Source organism: Chelmon rostratus, chromosome 14, assembly GCF_017976325.1.
Source record: "Chelmon rostratus isolate fCheRos1 chromosome 14, fCheRos1.pri, whole genome shotgun sequence".
Classification (NCBI taxonomy): domain Eukaryota; kingdom Metazoa; phylum Chordata; class Actinopteri; order Chaetodontiformes; family Chaetodontidae; genus Chelmon; species Chelmon rostratus.
The window spans coordinates 6,816,452-6,836,807 of NC_055671.1; the positions used below are offsets into that span (position 1 = coordinate 6,816,452).

The 20,356-nt window shown below is 41.9% G+C and overlaps 1 protein-coding gene across 2 annotated transcripts; it reads right to left on the reverse strand.

Moving 5' to 3' along the window:
- Positions 1-377: 377 nt before the first annotated feature.
- Positions 378-15,769, reverse strand: esrra (estrogen-related receptor alpha). Of its 2 annotated transcripts, XM_041951667.1 has the most exons (8): positions 15,532-15,769; positions 13,655-13,757; positions 7,803-8,186; positions 7,021-7,137; positions 6,778-6,891; positions 6,223-6,390; positions 5,432-5,701; positions 378-3,671 (listed from the first exon to the last, which is right to left on the reverse strand). In XM_041951667.1, the coding sequence occupies exons 3-8, from the start codon at positions 8,179-8,181 to the stop codon at positions 3,418-3,420; spliced, it is 1,302 nt and encodes a 433-aa protein (XP_041807601.1). In that variant the 5' UTR covers positions 8,182-8,186; positions 13,655-13,757; positions 15,532-15,769; the 3' UTR covers positions 378-3,417. The 2 variants fall into 2 exon arrangements, with proteins under 2 accessions (XP_041807601.1, XP_041807602.1); XM_041951668.1 differs by lacking the exons at positions 13,655-13,757; positions 15,532-15,769 and adding an exon at positions 12,485-12,615.
- Between the last annotated feature and the right edge of the window lie 4,587 nt (positions 15,770-20,356).

Sequence of the window (20,356 nt, forward strand, 5' to 3'; positions counted from 1 at the left end):
CTGTGCTGCTTTACAGAAGTGACACCTGCAGTCAGAAGTGATGCACAGCTGCAAAACTTCATACAGACACATGGAGGTACTTTGTTTATGTGGTAGTATGGTCAGTCAGCTGCTGCCATATCTTCATTTTTATTCATTTCTAATGCCCAGTGAAGGTGATGTCCAGCATTTAGTGATTTGCAGGAGTGTGTCCAAATGTGACATGTGCACTGCATGGTCAAACATATTAATCATGAAATTGAAGGTTTCAACATCACACTACACCCATCTAACACACACACACACACATAAATACACATACATAAATACACACGGAGAGATGAGACCAATGATATGTGGTGGTGGTGTGTCCATTTATTACACAACACAAAGCACCTACAATTATCCACTCCCTGCTGCGTCAGACAGTGGAAGATCTCACTTTTTTCACAGTGATTTTTATGTGGACATGTTTAGACAAGGACATCAAACTGTTTTATCTAAATGAAACAAACAAGAAAAAAAAAAGCCTACACACAGAAATTCACAGCCAATATCACACACAAAAATAAAGCAGTGTCAACAAACAACGGTAAATTGAGTAAAAAATAGAATTTAATCATTTAAATAGTCTTTCAAAATACAAACATTGATTTGAACTTCTAAATAATATAACGTTTAGTTGCTATTCTTCATTATAACTGGCAATGTTAAATGTACACTGTGGCTATACAAGGAAATGTGAGGTTTGGTAATTTATTGTATTGCTCATTTATATTAATGCGCACATATTTAATAAAACTACAAATGACTGTATAATTTTAACAGTGACACTGTAAATGACCTTTCCTTCACCTTAACCTGACGTACCTAAAATAAACATAGTTGTATGCTAACGAAAACTCTACCTTTGTGTAAATGACCAAGTTACTGTGAAGAAACTTGAACAGCTCTAACTCCACCCAGGTTTCAAGATATTTGTCTGCTTCAGAATTCTGTTTACTATTTGACAAATGACATTAGTAAACAAATCAGAGACCAAAAAACGTTTTTAGATGACAAGAATATGCAAGTCGTAACCTATGAATCACCAAACAGGTGAATCGGTAGTCAGAGATATCAGTCCCTGCTCCACACTGCTGCTAATATAACACCTGGGGGTCTCAAGTTGAACTGTTTTCATTTTGAACCTCCATAAATGACCTCCCGCGTTTCCAAGCTGCAACATTATTCCTGTGAAACCATACGAAGTGTAGGCTTACCCCCCCAGTGAGAGATACTTTGTACCATGGGGCATCTTATGATTAATGAGCCATTTACACCTTAAAGTTATGAAAACAAAGGAAAAAAATGATCTCAGGTGTTTGCGCAACTGCAAGACATTCAATAAACCCAATATTCAACTTGACAAATCAAAAGATCAACAATTACATTTATCTCCACAGTTATTTGGCCATCTGGCTTACTCTGCCTCCTGAGGTAGCCCTCTGTAGCCTCACCATGCTGCTAAATCTATAGAGCCATGTATATTGATCCCTAAAATGACAATTAGCTTCAGAAAACACACCACTGCTTACATTAAAAAAAAAAAAAAAAAAAAATTAGTATTCATAATATCCTGAATGGAAAGCTTCATTTCAATACCAAACCCACAACAGTGTCACATTGTAAATAAAATACCCTTAAATCCTAGAAAGGAAAATGTATGAAAAAGCAAGTTTCAAGTCTTTACAAACTTCTGAACACTGTAAGCTGCACAAATATAATCGTAATGGGGAATTTGTATCACATTTGCTGGCTTTATTATCTTTCACTATAAATTGCATGTTTATTTAAATGGAACTGTACATGGCTAAAAGATGAACGGCCCTTTGGCCACTAAATATTATATTTACGGATCTGATTTTGACATCAGACGCTGTAGCCTTGCATTGCATGTGAAGCTTCCTACAATGAGAATTTCTATTGTAAGTATACAAACCTGCTGAACAATGAGTAGGACTTTCAGGATGCTGTCACATAAAGTCTCAACATCCAAAAGGAAGATGTTGCATATGTTCCATTTCTTCTTGTCCTGAGCCCAATACGGCCCCTTACAAGTTAAAGTTCAACAGATGTACGTACACAAAGGAGGGATCTCACATTGAAACAACTGAGATCTTTTATGCAACGCTCTTCACTACTGCAGAAAATGCAGCAAAATCTCATCATACACCTATCAATTACATGGGTTAGTGTTAGACCACAAATCAAACAGGTCAGACCATTATTTCTGGACAGCACAGCTGCTGGAGTCAAAAATAGTGGTTAGATCTAGTGGAGGAGGACAGTATAAAAAAGCAGATGAGGCATATGCAATTCTTTTCCAACCACTGTTGTTGCCACACAGGCTTTAATGTCAAAGAGTTGTGTTCTTCCCTGATCTCAGTGTAGCTCATTGGTTTAGACTGCACACGGAACGCACACGCCTGCTTGTATGGAAGCCAGTTTTTTGTGTGCCAATAGGATTTACATACAACACTGAATATATTACCTTCCAAGTAGAGCATTTTACGAGCACACAATCCTCATATGCATGTCTCCTGGACTACAAATCGATTGCACAGCCTTTTATAAAGAATCCTGCACCTACTATGTACACCAGTGGTTCCCAACTCCAGCATTTGACCCCAGAAGTGCTGGTAGTTTTCTCTCTTACCAGACTTTAAACCAGTCTCTGCTAGAAGTTAGCATTAAAAAAAGCAACACTAGGGGTCCTGAGAGCAGAGAACTACTGATATACACGCACACAGCTAATGTCTCACCATTTTATCCACATTTTAAATGTGACAGACAATAATCGAGTCGTTATATTGCTTTTAACATATTGCAAGTAATTCCTATGAATTTGCCTACAACGGCACACTAAACTATAGTAAATACAAGCTCTGCATGTGCATGTCAATCTGACCATATACTGGACCCTCAAGCCTTTCACTGGATATGTTATTATGGCTTTTATGAGCAGATGTTGCATTATTTTTAAAAAGTTCAAAAGCCACATGATTGCAGTCTGTTCTCGGGTACCTAAATGTTGTTCTTCAGTGGATATGCAACTGCAGATCGATGCTGTGATGGAACACGCCATGAAAACAGTTGAAACTGAGATATTTTCTGGCATTCATGTCACATGTTTTCACTCTCGGAGCCTTTTACTGAAGTTTGGCAGTTACATCTTACTGTAAATAACCTATTCCCACGTAGGGACATGAATACAAGGTTTTTCTTTTCTCATATTCTTTTCCTTTCTTCATGTAGCCTATGGAGAAAGGAACATTTTCCTCATTATTAATTCTCTAATAAAATCTTTCACTTCTCACAAACCCCTCATCCACTCATAAAGACTAGGTCTGTGTTGGATCTTTCTCTGCATCTTCTTTACTTCTGCTGCTTTCTGCTCTAGGGAGAGTCCATCATGGCTTCCAGCATCTCCAGGAATAGTTTGTGCATGGGTACACCACCACGGGTCTTGATGCTGTAGAAGGTGGTCAGAGCACGACCAGCAGTTTGTCGGAGGAGAGGCAAAGTTAAAAGAAGACGGCCTGCCCGCTGGGGGTCGTCTGGGCGCCGCTGACATTCCAGCTCCAGCAGGGCCTGGTGGAGGAGGTCCCGCAGCTTCTGCACAGCCTCCATGTCCTCGATGTAAACAGAGTCTGACAGAACAGCGGGGAGGACATGGTCAGGCACAATGTAGGGTGTTAAATTTTCGTAGCTTTTGCCACAGAAAGAAAACCTGTGTTGCCCAGTTACTTACTACAAATACAAACTAACGTTAGCCTTTGTTTACAAAACAAACAGTGGATCTGTAGCGCGAGCAGGACATGCTAGATTATGTGCTGTTGAAAGTAATCTGCATAAAGGTTACAACTGATAAACTAATCACAACTATTTGACCCTGCCTGCCAAAGACTAGAAGACCATTAGAAATGTAAATATTTTATTTAATGTGCAGTTGCATTCACTGCTCCTAACACTGACAATGTAAGACCTCTCTCCTGTTGTCGTGGGTCTTTGGCTGCAGACATGCCCATAATCCCATCAAGATAAAAAGATGGACAACAGACAGGACTGATTACATTGATTAACCAGCTACTTACGTGTGGAAGGACGTACAATCCCACAGTTGTAGAGCATACTAATACAATAGTAATAGTACATGTCTTGCACCAATCAAATAGTGGGTTTAAAGCCCAAAATAATTCTGTGTGTGCCAGTGTGATAAGACATGAAAACATACACTGACAGTAGTTGCTAGTTCATTCAGTGTGCTTAACTAAAACTAATGCAGTCTAACACAACAGTCCTACAATAATTCCTACCTTCATGGAGGTCATAATGTCGAGTTTTTGTTCAAAGTCTTTTCGAAAGGTGTTGATTCAACTTTGCATTGCATTATGCTGAGATTATATCAATGAGGGTATAATAAATATGAGAAACACCTCTCAGTATAACACAGTACAATTCAGCAGCACCACTGACTGCAGCCTCCAGAATGACCATAAAGTTGAATCAACACCTGAAGGGAGGATCTTTTGCAGGACTGTTGTAACAGACCATATTAGTTTTAGCTAATAAACTACCTGATAAACTGGAAATGAGGGCTGGGTGATAAAAACAATCTCAACAAGGATAGAATAGATAGAATTTATGTCAAACGATGATAAACTTTGGATGTTTTTTGAACTTGATATGGATACATCTAACAGCCTCTCACACAGCAGAAATAAACGTGACAACAGTCAGTCTGCTGCCTCTCTGCATGAGGGTGGGGCCGAGCTCCTCACACACAGACAGTGGACAGCAGCCTAACTTCAAAGCAGAGCCCACAGAGGAGGGAATAAAACAGGCTTTAAGATATATTATACTGGAGTCAGCGATGACAGTGCTCATTATCCATAAATGCAACAAAAGGGGGACAGCGTGGTCAATTTATCAAACACCAGGTGGACAAACAGAACTTGCAGTAATTTCATGCCTTCTCCCAGCAGTAACTTGCTGCCACCTCTTAATTCACACCCAGTTTGTTTTACACAGCCATACATTTTATGACTAACGTGCTGAAAGTGACCACAAATGTTATCCTCCAAAACTGAGCAAAATTGTTGGGGTAACATGACGCCAGTTTTATGGAAGTAGTTTGTGTTTCTCAAAAGCGACAAAGCTCTAAGACACTCTGCAAAATATGCCGTTGGCCAGTTCCAACCGAGACAGGAAACACAACAAATCTTTACCCACACCTCAAAAGGTACCATCCCAGCATGCACAGCAAACTAAGTTGTATTGTTTTGTTAAGGCAGATAAAGCATGTCTGGAAAGCTAAATGAGATCCACGTTAATATTTGTTTGCCAAAATACGGAGTGCTATCTAATCTAATCTGTGTGCGTAAACATTCAACTACACAAGTATAAGTACCTGAGTTAGTGAGTGCGATGGCTTTTAGCATGACAAATTCCTCCCGGTCCACATTTAGTGCACGGAAACGGCGAGCAAGTTGACTAATTGCTGCATTTAGCTCTGTCAGTCCAGCAACACGTGACATTTCCTCATCAAGGACAAAATCCTCTGCGAACACCACCTCGTCCTCGCAGCCGAGCGAGCGGTACGCTACACCCAGCACCAGCACCTCCAGCCACACTGACTGCAGCACGGACATCTGGTCTGCTAGGGACAGTGACAGGAAGCCTGCAGGGGAATAAACAGACAGAGAGAGACGGTGGAATTTAAATGCAGAGGAGGTAAAGTGGCAATGGGTTCACATTTTTGGCGTCAGCTAACACAGCAAGCACTCGTCCCATGTCTTCACAGTAGCCAGATAATGGCTACATACTTCAGGCAGCTGGTGACCCAACTCTAACTTGTAATACAGTTAAGCACTGCATCAGTTCAGCTGAACTCAGCAGAAATCCAGCATCTCCTCCTCTAACCCACCTCGCACACCAATAAATTTATTTGTTTGACAGTATATTTTGTTCCAGACAGTTTGTTCTACCTATTCAGAGTCTCGTACCTATAAATTAGGCTGTTGAGCCATCAGAACAAGCCTGTAAAATACCTGTATGAATTAAATGAATGCAGAAATCATGGCCTGAGTGACACAGCAAGTTTCTTCCTGGTAAGTGAGATTGTATAGCCTACATTTCTTCCCCTGCTGCCACACCATCATTGGCTCTCCTCCCCTTTTTTATCCTGTCTGCATCTCTTACCAGGAATGTGTTTGGCCCAACCAATGATGACGACCAGTTCGCGGTCAGCAAGGTCACAAAGGGTGGTGAGCGTGCGCTGGGCTGTGTCGGGCTGCAGAGGGTCAGGCATGGCAAATAACTTTTCTGGCTCTGCCACGAGAAGGTGGGACACAATGATGTTGGAGGAACCTATGTCACCAAATAGACACAAAACGGATTAAAATGATGCACAAATAAAAATAGCAGTGCACGTTCATAGACACACTGACACCCAAAATATCAACTCATTGTTATCCAGTACTATTAAACTTTGCTTTAAACAACATGCTGCTCTGTACTCCTGTAAACTGCATATATATCTCACTATATTCATGCTGGAGGTTTTTATATCTCTATTTGAAATATAGGCCTTAGATTTGCCAACTGACTTCAATCAACTGGTAGACACATATTCTTATATTTGTGAGTAAGAATGAGCATTTTTTTCTTTGAACTTGCTCAACTCTTCAGTCAGATTTATGTGAATCAGCAGTGGCCTGTTGTAAAACAAAAAACTGACAAGAATATAAATCCCACCTTTTTCACTCTCCTTTGTCAGTGGTAGAGGGGCACTCTGGTATGTTGCATTCTCCACTTCTGGCCGCCTTTTGTACTTCTGCCTTCCACCTCTGACCCTGTCAAGACGAACTCCTACATTGTGAAAAGGTAAATCATTTATCAGTTTTATGCCGGGAAAACAGAGTAAACATATAGCATATTTAAAATGTGAGCACAAAACCCTTCCATATAATATCAATAAAAGAGCTCATGAACACTCACCCTCTTTCAGCATGCCTACTTTGAGGCACTTTGTGAAGCGGCATGCCTGACAAGCCTTTCTGCGCCTCTTGGTAATCTCACACTCATTCGATGCTGGACAGCTGTATTCAATGTTGCCTTTATGGAAGAACAGAAAACTCCAGAAAATGATGAAGAAATACAAATATGAATGAGAATTTGATATGAATGAAAACAACCTTCTCCTATTTCTTAATTCTTTCTGATTTTTTAAACATACAGTCTACTCGGGATGGAAATCACATCGGCTAATCTACCCACCAAGTTTCCCAACATATATACATGACAACAACTGCTGAGTTTTTAACAGACCAGTATAAACCAGATGGGGTGGTTGTAGTGACAGTGGACTGAAGAAAGTAAAAGAATAACTCCATTAGTATAATATGAGGGTCCTTAGTGACTTTTCCATTTTTCAACCTTTTTTTAACTAGTTTAACTAAGTGTGCTCTTATGATTGAAAGGTGAATAAAAGCTTTAAATGAAATACCAGAATACTGGCAGTGTGCAGCTACACGTAGAAAAATCTAAAAATTGCAACTCAGCGGATCATTTTATAAAATATTATTTCTAAATTTACTTCTACGAAGGTGGGGGTCAAAAGTGGTCAGTGTCATTCAAAAGTTTCCACATTTAACATGATTTAAGCACACCAAACGTAAAACCAGTCAACCTGTCAACATTACAGAAGGTGTCAGAGGAAAACATTAACTTTTCACTGTTGTTCTGCAGTGCAAACACTTGGACTTCACTGCAACACACACCTTGGATGGTTCTCTTGAAGAATGCTTTGCAGGCCTCACATGATGCCACGCCGTAATGGTAACCTGAGGCCACGTCCCCGCATACTAAACACAGCCTCTTGGGAAGTGTGCTCAGGGCGTACTTGCATCGCCCGGCTCCGTTTCCAGTGGAGCCCTCCTCTGCCCCATCACCACCCTCATCTTTGAAGTGGCAACGCAGAGCTGGTGTGTACAGTGGCGGGGAGTAACGCTTAGTGCCATCTCCTCTGGTTCCTCCACCTCCACTCTGAGAGGAGTCTGAGGAGGCCCCACCGGGGCTGGTCCGACCTCCCCCACCTCCCTCTGGACTGCTGGGTTCGGCCTTAATGTAGACATCTGACCGACGCTCCCTGGAAGACATGATGTCTAGAGGACAAAGAAAGGTCAAAGTTATTAAAGGATACAGCCTTTCACCCCACATCTTTGTCTTTTAAACTACCTTCATGCCACCTGATAAAAGAAGACCAATATCAGACTTCTGCTCACATGTGGAACAGGTCAGATTATGAACATGTAAACAGGCATCTAAGCACAGATTGGCATTTTCATAATCACAATCACTGCAATTCTCTTGTAAGCATCTGATTTTTATCCCTTTGTGGCATCTTCCATTTAAAAGAGAAGGATTAAAAGTGCCAGTAATTTCCCATCATGAGCTACAGGACATTGCCACTGCCTAAAACACAGTCTCCAAGCCTTTACACTAGGGGTCCTCAACTACATTTGTCTAAAGGCCAGTGGGGGCTATTGTAGCTGGACTTTCAAATTAAAAAATACTTATGATTGGCCTAATTATCCTATTATTGTTTAATATTTTCACTTCCATACAAAATTAGTGTTATCTTTTATTAACCTTTATCATTGTAAACAGATTCCAACTCGAAAATGCTCTCAGACCTATGCCAAGGAGGCAGCCAGAGCTCCATACAAACCCCACGGTTCGACTACCAATGAATGAGTCCTTATCTCAACAAAAAATCTCCTTCGGGATCCCAGGAAGCAAACAAAAATACTCAGTTTGAGACTCAATACAAAGAAAATGAACCCAAGTGAAGCCTCTTGTGTCTGACAGACAAGCTTAGTGATTCTCCGACAACTCAAGAGTTCCTTTGCATAGTCCAGTGAATGACCAGCCTGGGAGCCGAGTGGATTCACGGTGGGTCCACGGAGTAAAGAGGATGTAGCTGAAAAATAGTCTGATTCTGTAGAAGGGGTGAACTATGAATTACGGACTTTTTGGCTCACTGCCGGGGCTGGCATCCACGATCACTCTCAGAACAGACGGGGTCTCTGATCATTACTGTTTGCACATATGCCATTAGATTATCTGTGTGGGATGTTTGAGTGTAAACACAGGAGTCGGAAGGATCCAAGCAGCCAAAAAGCAAAATAAATTTAGGCAAAAACTGTGACTGAAGACCTGAAGTGTAAATGTTGCCTTAATCCAGTCGAAAGCAAATGTACCTGATCATTTAGACCAACTTCTAAGATCAGTTAAAGCCCAAAAAACCTACTCTAAACTACCCCCAGTGGCTGCTCACCAACTAACCTGTAGTTACTTCACATTAAGATTATGGTCAATTTTCTTTGCTGGAAACATGGACTGTGTGAAGCACCCAGATTTTGCATTATCAGCACATTAGCATCACAGAAGGACTGCTTGTTCCCACTCTTGTTCTTTAGCAGCACTTTGTCCCTGTGTTGTTTTTTTGTGCTATTTTTTCCCCACAGTTAGGCTTCTTAAGCCATGAAAAACACCTTAGATTCACCAAATCAGAACCTGTCATGCTTAAAATAAAACTATACAGTCCTCGAATCATCCCCACAGTGTGAAGTCTTTCTCTGTGACATTTCTCGACATTAAAATAGCCAAGGTGACTGGATGAAGGCTGCTATGCTCATGAACAGTGACCGCTCTTCCCTACTCAGACACATAACTTATGTTCAAGTATGGCAGTAAGAGTACTGCAGCAACCTGCTCGCCTGCCAAAGGCTGCCTGTAGTTCTCAATTTCATTACAGGAATAAGCATGGCAAATACTTCATGCTTGTGACGAAATTAAATGTGTGTTTATGAGTCTAAATACAAGCACACAGAGGGCACATGAGTGCACAATTATAGTTGATATATATTGCCATCATAACAAACATATCTGTGGCACAATTTCAGCATTGCAGGGAACAGAATCACCAACGTTTATCTGTAAATCTACGAGCAAACTATTACAATTTCCTCCTCTGTCAACAAACAAATGTTCCTCAAAAGCACACACGTTCACTCTCATATACTACAGACTACTCAGTTAGAGCTGATTACCCAAGGTCAAGATTGCCACAAATATGAAAATCAAACTGCAACAAAGACAGCATGATAAAGAAAGGCTTTATGATGAAATGGAATTGATTGAAATGCTGGCCAATGTATACTGTAGGAGAAATAAAACTCCTGACAAAAAACATTATGACAATTAAAAGAAGAGATTTAATTTCTTAAGTAAGTGTACAGTTGTGACCTTCCAGTAACTTACTCTTAATGCCAACTGTCAGGGCTCTTAAAGTCAATCATACACTGCATCCATTATAAATAAGATAATTAGCCTAAAAGCAGTCTGATCTCTTTGACACATAATGCAGTGATGTCAAATGGGAATCTGTGTCATGGGGTTTCTTGCATTCAAGTAAAACCAGTGAGTGAGTGTGTATGTGTGCAAAGTGACCACTACTCTGCCCTGCCCAAATTATGGAAATAATCCATTCAGAAGCGTGTGCCACTATCGTAATTACACCCCTATAATGAGACCCAGTCAGTATACTGTATAGCCAAACTAAGACAAATTGTTGTTTTGTTGTTTTATTATACTATCTGAAACCGACTTCTTTGCAAATTATGGCAGAAATGTTGATCCAGTTGTTGTTAAATTGACTTTATCAACAGCACTTTGGAGATCAGAAAAATGGGTGAAAGGGGGGATCAACAAGCCAGGGGCATGAATCGGAGTGTGTGCCATGTCTGTCTCAGGGCTTTAACTCATCAATGGATACATTAGCGCAGAGGCTTACTTGAACGATTTTGCTCTTGTTCCACCTTAATAGATCACTGTATGAGGACGATGAGATCTCTGCAGCCTAAATAGCCTGAATCCAGCTAAAACCTGAAAGTGACTCGTGATTTTCTCATGTGCACATACTGGCAATCTACTGCAATTACCAAACATTTTTTTCCTCATTTATCAGTTGGGCTGTTAATCTAGTTGCAGTCTGTATATTTACAAAGTGTTGCAATATCTAAAATGCATTGCTTATGGTCAGTCCTCACCCACAATGACAACATTACATACAGTTGTAAGTTCTGCACACACTGGAATGGGATATTTTCTAATTAATGCAAGGTTCACTGCAACTAAATGAAGGTAAGCACTGACATGCAGTCTCTAAACACATTAACTATCACCTTGATCACAAAAAAAAACCCGTCAACAATCAGTGTGTTTACGGCATATAATCAATAACAAGTTAGTCCTGCTGTTTGTCTGTGCAGGACTATGAATATGTGTTGTAAATAACTAATTTATAGACCCTTACAATGTATAAACTTCCACCGACAACTTTACATTCAGATTTCCTGCACTTCATTGTATAACCATAATACTAACAAGACACCATCTTCTAACTTATCTGTTAAATACTTTAACCTTTATCCTTCACTCAGTGCCTGAACATGAAAATGTGATTTGAGGTTAAACAAAGCTGTTCAATGTCACACATCTAAACTGGGTTGGCCATCATTACAGTAATATCCTGGATGTCAACTTGCAATCAGAGCCTCACAGAGTTTACTGTGTGTGCTTTACATTTACACAACAGGCAGTACAGAGAAGTATGTGCACAGGTAAAGACTTTTTACCTCACATCCTGGTTTCAAGGCACTAAACAAGGAAATTTTTACTTGCTCCAGATATCACTAATTGCAAACCAGGTATGCCTTTATCATATTTAGTGCTACAGCAGATAATCCACTCCTGCAGTAGCTGGCAGTCCACACTTCTTTGGAGTTTGCCCCCTCTGGACTTGTAGCACTGTTTGGCAGACAGCGAGGGGGTCACAGCCAACCTAGCATGTTTAAAGTTTAGCTTACTTGCACCGAGTTTACGAGCTCGGTGAATGGATCAGCCAATAACACCAGGACTAGTAAATGAGCCCAGATAATCAGCAATGTGATTCAATTTTACTCAACAGCCCAACAACAACCCGTCTAACGTGCCATGTGCACCGCTAGGCAGTTCCACATCTGCTTTGGTAAATGAGGAACATAGGCTTCAGTAAAGAAAATGTTAAAAGGCAAGTGATGATAGCTAACGTGATTTGGTTACTATTAGCTTGATTAAAGCAGCTTAAACAGTGCGCAAAAGCAGCTGAGGTGGGCTAAAGTGTTTTGTTATCTATTAAACTCGCCATAGAACTGTGTACTGTAAACTTACGTACCAGCATGTTTTGAGTAGCGTTAGCATTAGCTTCAACAACAGCGGACACATTATGATAACTGTATGTAGCTACCTTAGCTAAGTAAGCTAGCAGTAGCTAGCGTTAATCCTGACTGACCAGCTCTCTCCTCCCGGGGCCGAGGTTTATTTTTGTCACTCTAACCCGGACTAGGCTGCATCTTACCTGATAACGGTGACTAGTACAACACTTCAGTCCCTACGCGGTGTGATATCATGGCACACGTTTGACAGAAAAAATCGGTTTCCAGACTGCCAGCGCCTGCTAGCTCGTGTCGGCTGTGTGTTGAGCTGGGCCGGGCTACAATCGGCTCTCTGTAACAGCTGGTAGATGGTTGTGGATGGAGACACTGACGCTAAAACACATTAGGTCAAGGAGCACTCTTGATTCGCTTTGACAAAAGCAGTTTTCATCATTATTTAACTGCTAACTGTTAGTAGACATTTATGTATAGCATTAAATGTCACATACTAACTTTAGACGTTAAAAAAATGAGTTTAGAAAAAAGAAACTGCTCATATGATGGAGGAACATCAAAGGGAGCTGCTCAGAGGTGATAATGGAGAAAATATGTTCGGCCCTACTTGTGAACTATATAATAAGTTGACTGGTGAGGTCATAAATTAACTTACAATCAGAGTATTAGTCACAAGTCAAAAGTCTTGACTCGTTTCACCAGACAGAACACAAAAGAGATCAGTAACAGTGAAACGTCTGACTGACATTGAACTGTACAGTGGCGTTCATTTACATGCTGTCCAGTTGTTTTGTGTACCACAAACTAGGACTGTCCAAGCATGTGTCTTTGCATTATGTGAAGCACAAACAGAATTTACTGCATACAGCGTCTCAAAACAAACAACTTCAAAGTTATGCCAGTCCGGCAGACTGATACCTCGACTGCTCCTTTCTCCTCACTCACGATTTTGGGCATCCACACATTGATTTATACTGCTTAGAGCAATGCTTTCTCCCCTCCATGCACCACTTGTCTCTCATGCATCTTTTTTAGGTTTGCAGGGCAATCGCAGCCCACCCTTTCTATATGCCTTCTGCCTGATTGTAACAGAATGACACCTGTCATATTTTGAATGTGAAATGAGAGGCCAGCACCATCAGAATCATTCTCTACTGTTTTTTAGCTTCACATCCCCCTTGTGTCTGTGAGTATTTTCTGAAGGAGACATTAACATTGCCAGCTAAAAGTCCATCACAGCCTAAAAAGAATGAACTGTGTGGCAGGGGAGGCTATATAACACAAGTGGCAGGCATAATTCTTGTGGAGGCATAGCATAATATTTCATCTGCATAAAAAGTGATGTGAAAAGAGATTACCTGTTTGCTGAGCTGGAGTTCGAAGCCTATATATCTGGAACTCCCGGTGGTAGCTCAATGAAGTGCTATTGCTTTCGGTTGAAGTGTGCAGTTCTCAGGACACCTGCAAAGTAAGCAAAGGCTTTTGAGTGCATTCACAGAATTTACAGCCACGCCATTTTTCATGTTCCCACCTGCCATTTGTAATTTTCATGGTCACAACCCTACATGCTGTCCAGCCTCGCAATAAGCATGATGTCTGAGAACTAGTTGTGCCTATTTCTTCATTAAAAGGATCTTAACAATAGCAGCAACAGCAATCTTCACATGTACCAGATACATGTTGACAACAGCTTTGTTTCTTCTGTGGTTAGTCGCATGTATAATTATACCGTTCCTCCCCAAGACACATATTCCATTGTATCTATCCAGATTTCCGCACGCCGCTCGAGTAACCCTCCCCCTTACGCTGCGTGACACACTCCAAAGGTCACAGTCACAGGAATGCTTGAAGGACAGACAGAGCAAAGCCAACACCTTGTCTCTCACTCATGCAAAGTCATAAGCTGAAGTTTGGTGATAACTCTCTGTAAATAATTAAAGAGACCAGTTTTAATGAACATTAATAAATAAATAAAGCATTACAATGTGCACACAATTTGAGTTACTCTTCAGAGTGTAAATATGACTCTGGCTTTGGACAAAAACTAGACAACATTAAAAGCCAAATTGCAGTATAGAGGGAACTCTTTTTCAAGCAATATTACACTTGAGCAACAAGGCGGTGACATGTGGAAACAAACAGCGATGCTTTATTCATGTTCTTTGGAAGTGATCAGAACTGACAACTTTCTTTTTTTTTAAAAAGGGACATTGGAGAAAAAATAACTTTCATTAAATGGAATTTAAAATGTAGATTTAGATTTAAATTATAGCAGCCAAGCAAGCAAACTAGTGATTGCCATGAACTCAAATAATTCTTTGTGCTAAATGTTATTTCTGAATCCACCTTTTCCTTATGAATCTATAAAATCAGATGACATAGCACATAAACCAGAGCTCCCTTTGCCTTTAATGGTTTTAGAGCTGTCTTATCATAGTTTAGTTAGGGGACATCGGCGGTCTTTGACACTGATAATGCACCTCACTGACTGTATAAAACTCAGTTTGAGGGTTTTAAATGCGGCGCACTGTGGAGACGGCGAGAACAGCACCCAGGGGTGACCTTGCCTACTGATCTCGGACCGGTGAAAGGTTAATTGCCATAGTGGATTATACCTTAAGATCAGTGACCTCAATCCCGGTCCAACAGGCTCGGTGTCTTGCATAGTTCAGTGTGTTAAGACAGAAAGAAGAATAACTCGGGGGGTTTAAACAGCCTACATAAAAAAAAGTGTGTACAGTTGAAGAAGTGCGGGGTGTTGCAGGACTCGCCTTTTAAGTGAGGACGACATGCTGTGAGCCGAACGGAGACATTTATCCGCTGCATCGTCTTCAACCATGGCCCTGCCTCCCTCGTTTACTCAATAAGTGACCATGCATCGCGTTTATTAAGACATTTTGCGGGGTGATCGGCGATCAGAGCATTAGCCACTGGAGCGTCACCGCATTTATGTGCGTGTGAATTACTCAGGAGGTAGTTTGTGCGTGTCGAGGATGCCGGACAGAAAGCTTGTACTGCAAATAATTACACAATTTGGACTAAATATTTATTCAGCGGCTCGTGCCCCCTACCCCCAATAACGTGGCCACGCGAACTTAGCTCTGCCAGGCGAATCGTGCATGCACATCAGGCTCCGATGAGGCAGCTGACATCTCCGCAAACAGATTAACAAGATTACAAAAAAAAGCCACTAGGTGCTCTGTGTCTGCAGTGTAGGGTAAGGACAGCTACTTACTGGGAAATGCACAAACATCGCAGGGTTGTGTTTTTTTGTTTTTTTTATCTGAAGTCAGTCAAGTCTTTGCGGCTGGCAAGTCCACTGTCGGTTTCACCGGTTTGACGTTGTTGTCCAGGCGTCGCTGGGTTCCTCACATCGCATTACGTTATCGAGCAACACGGCGATAACAACGACCGGCGACACAGCCTCGTATCCGCCTGTTCGGTTCCGTACACTGGTGTTATAAATTCTCGTCTTCGGCTGCCACAACCGAGGTAGTTGGACATCAGCGTCAAGACGTCAACAAGGAACAACGAATGTCCGGTAAAAAGAGTTTCATAATAAAACGTTGTCGCCTCTGGCCTTCCTGGAGCGAGGCTGTGTCCCGGAACGGACCGGGGTCTAACATGCGAAGACTATTCTTTACCACCTGAATATGCAGCACACCGCCCAGAATCATAAAACCGTTGTATTCCTGAAATGAACACATATTACGGTTTTATTTTTTCCCTGCTGAAACAGCGACTTCCGGCTCCCGCCTCGCTTTTTCTCGCTAGCTTGACGCGGCTCAGTGACGTAGCCTCTATCCCGTGTCTTTTCTCCTCCCTCTGACCAATTTGCGTCCGCTGTGTCTCCGTTACGTCCGTACGCACCTTCCACAAGCGTCATCGGCATTGTACCAAGGGCCTGCAACTCGTGAAACAAGTATGACCCACTCTGCGTTAATGCCAATGTAGTCCAGGTATACTTATTTAGACCCGCTGCTGAAAGAGAGTTCGTCTCAGATCTATGTCTAAAAATCAGTTGTGCCTCTTGACATAATCTGGAGATATCTCTGCAGCAGCCAACTTCCCCAAATGAAACTGAAAAATGCTTCAATATTGGTTTAAATGTAAGTTTCTGTTGGCCTTATTGTACACTTTGTCCTCGCGTAGTAGTTCTGTTGTATTTGTAACCTACAACACAATGCAGGCCAATCATAGAGGAGCTGTCGTGAGAATATTTTTATTGCATCCATGCAACCACTAGCTTTAGGGACTGCAGAAAGAATCGAAAGAAAAGGCTGTATGTACTGTACAGCACATGTATGGAAAATGTAGTCATGCTGTCGGTCTTGTGACACTGACCCGGCTCAGCCCTGCACTATCTGGACAGGGGCCAAGGAAGAGGGGATCAGGACATCTATGGGATAAGAAAGGGAATAATCTCGGTATAGTGAGTAGCCTGCAATGCCAAATGCGTTTTCAATAAAATGATGTCCTCAAGCATGCCTCAGAGGTCTCTGCTGCGTGCTATCTATGTTTAATGTAGCCGGTAACAGCAATAAAACGGTTTTCCTGAAGCCTGTCGCTTCCGGAGGCTGCCCTGCGATCTCCAGCATGGCTGGTTTAACAGCTGGCACACGGGGGAGAGAAGTTGCTACAGAGGAGTCGACAACCTTGTTCACCAATTTCACACAAAAAAAGAAGGAATAAAGTGTAGGAGCACGCGGTGTACTTGGGATCAGCGAGTATCTCCTCAAAGACTCCCGCATTATCTGGCTGTAATTGCATCCCAATAAACTGCTGCTCTGCTCGGTTTAAACCAATAAGCGCTAAAGCCACAGTCGCGTTCCCCTCGCGGTGTCAGAAGTGCAGGACGGCAGTGTGTGTGTGTGTGTGTGTGTGTGTGTGTGTGTGTGTGTGTGTGTGTGTGCGTGCGTGCGTGCGTGCGTCTTGGTGCGGTCACATGTGTGCAGCGGGCTCGGGGCTCGGGACAGGGTTTTCGTGGTGCGCGCATGAGAGGAAAAACTGACGGCAGTGTCATTGCGACCTTGAAGCAAGGTCATTCCGTCTCTGCTGCAGACACTGCAATTCTGCGGGGCTGCATCATGGTGCAGAGTCTGCATTATCACCCCGTCAGAGGCGAAACCGTGCTCGCGCTGCGTTCATTAGATTCATTCAAAAAACAGAAAATTGGATTTGCTAGTGACAGGTTGTGTTTTGAGATTTTGAGCGCGTTATAATATCATAGGTACAGCCGTCTTGCGCGTGACAGTGTGTCGTCGCTGAGGATATGCGCTCGAGCCATGCAGAGTTTAGGAGTAGAAACACACTGCGAATGGCAGCTGGGGTCCCTGGGGTGCTCCTTACAGCAGGTCGTGACCTCGGACAGGTGTCAGCTGATAGGCTACATGAATAACCATTGTGGCTGTGTTACACAAATAGAATTGGGCACTGCATCAGTGAGTCATAGATAACACAGCTGATGGAGAAGAGCCTCCACCTATATTATAAACACCTTGATCAGTGTTAATTCATTATTAGCTGCCTGCAGGTGACTGACTACAGAGTGGGTTTAAGGATTTAACTAAACAGGATGGTGGTCTTAAATGTCACTTTGTCTTGGTCCATAGCTGAACAATCAGAAGACTTGACATTATTATTATTATTATTACTACTACTACTACTACTAATTATAATTTCTCAGAAAAGCTTAACATCTGTGTTGTTACATTCATACATTTATGTTAATTTCAAAGACACTAAAACAGGGTTTATGTTGTGCTATATTATAATGGTTATTAATAGGTCAGTATCTACTAATATGAACAGTTGTTTAGCTACACTGGACCATGATTGGAGTTCATCATTGCCATTACTTGATAGCGTCATCAGGTTACACTTGAGGGAGCATTAGGCCACTGAAATGACTGTTGGTTTCTTTAAGATTGCTCATCCCACTGACCCAGTTGTGGATTTCAATCATCCCCTTTACAGAGCAGCTCCAGGATTTGTCTCTAAATGCAGTCTGTGTCTCTGTAGTTCAGCTGAAGAACATACTTGTGCAAACCTGGAATGAACAAAACTGCAGAAATAGCATATTTGGATTCTAATTTTGGCTGGATTTTCCCTTTAACTCCAGATCATATGAGTGTAGCCTGCCTCATTACCCGCTGTTTGCCCTCTAGTGGCAGCTAGGGGGAGCTGCAGCAATGGTGCTGATGACGTAATAGCAGCTGAGCGCATGTCCTCCAGTAAAAGGTCACCCACTGCCACAGCACATCATCACTGCTTGCTGACTTCCTGATCGCAGTACCAGAACGCTGCCCTTTTTTTTACATATCCCTTAAGGAAAGTGTCAGATTTCTGACGAGCAGGAAAACATTCACCTGCTTTCTGCCCCTTTAAAACGTTTTGCTTACTCACCATAAAAAGCATGACAGCAGGGCGACAAAATGCAGACTGCAATTTGTCTCATGCCAACTCATTCCAGTGGTCACCAACAAACGAGTGGATCGAAGTATGTTGTATAAGTAAGTCTTGGACTGTTACAGGGAGGGAAACGTGTGAGTGTATGCCATCTGCTGGTTGTGTTCAAAGAGGAAAGAATTTGCAGTCATTGATCTTGAGTGAGGGGGTAATTAAAAGATTAGTAAAAACATCACCTCTTCTGTATCTTACATTTTGTGACATGAAGGCACATCAGCTTTTCTTTCAAGAAAGAAATCAAATCCACACAACAACAGAACTGTAACTACAGTTGGCTGCAGCACCATGTTTGTCCTTGGTACCGTTTTCAAATAGGAACACCAAGGTAGAGTTTCCAGCAGAGTATCAGTTAGATGGACCAACCGAGGAGCGACAGCACATGCTAAAAGGGCCATATCGACAACTTGAAGGGCATTTATACAGTACCTACTGTACCTCCTGCAATATGTGTGCTATTTAAATCCTGCAACACATGTCTGACCTGTCTCAACCAACCTAAACTGGTCTATAGTGAGCATTAAAGCCCATGGAACAACAGCCTGCATGCATCTTGTATTTGCTTCTATTGGCTGTTGTTCTTAGCTGCGTTGCTCTGCAGAAGCCAGTCAGTCTGTTGCTCCACCACTTTGGCCCAGGCTGAAATATTTCAACAACCACTCAATGGATTGTTAACTATTTTCCTATAGACTTTCATGGTGTCCAGAAGATGAATTCTAATAACTATTCCTCTAGCAGCATCATCAGGTTAAAATGTCTACTTTGGTTTATGACCTAATGCTTAATAACCAAGAGATGTGGGACATTTTCTAATAGTTCAGTGATGTGTCTGATACTGTGAGCAGTACATTTTCAACTAAGTGCTGTGAAACCTGCTGCTTGGGATTCATGTTGTAGCCAGGTCCTGGTTTTCAGTGTCTGGAGAAACATATAAAACCCCCATTGTGATTCAGTTGTGATTCAGCTCTCCTGAATGCACCTTTTAATGCTTGACCCCAGCTTTGTTAGAAATGCTGACCTGCTTTTTAATCTAAGAAAATTGAGGATGTGTTATTCTTAGTACACCAGGCCACTAACCTGACATTTGATGAGAAAAATGATGTTTGCTCAACAGCTATTATCATGTTTCCCAGAGAACCTCATAAGCTGCAACAGCATCTTATAATACTGCACTAAGCACACTTGTAAGACACAGTGCTGAATTCATTTGAAAAAAATCTTTATTACATGTAGCAGTACAGTAGGATTAATGCATTTGGCCATCAAAATGCAAATATTATGGGTGTACACAGTGTTTAAAAAAAGTTTTGTTACATACCAAAAAGAGCCGGTTTAGTACCCGTTTAACTGTTGGCAGGATTCAACTGTCTCAGACCAAAGAACCCTCTCTTCACCATGAGCACCACGCTGCTGTGGCGAGATTCTGACCTGGTTTTTAGCCCTCATGTTGAGAGAGCAGTAGTGCATTTCTGTGTTGACCCAGCAGAGAGCAGTCACTCCTCAGAAAGCGACTTGAACAGGCACCCAGGTAGCTCACCTGTACCATGCATTAAGCCTGAGACCTTACCTCAACGACCTGCACGCTGCTTGTCACC

Bases quoted from the DNA above. Each gene is read 5' to 3' on its own strand.
- esrra (XM_041951667.1), bottom strand. From the start codon at position 8,181: ATGTCTTCCAGGGAGCGTCGGTCAGATGTCTACATTAAGGCCGAACCC. The intron at 7,138-7,802 runs GTGTGTGTTGCA...TCTTCCATAAAG, and splicing joins CTTCAAGAGAACCATCCAAG to GCAACATTGAATACAGCTGT. The intron at 6,892-7,020 runs GTGAGTGTTCAT...TTCACAATGTAG, and splicing joins AGTAGGCATGCTGAAAGAGG to GAGTTCGTCTTGACAGGGTC.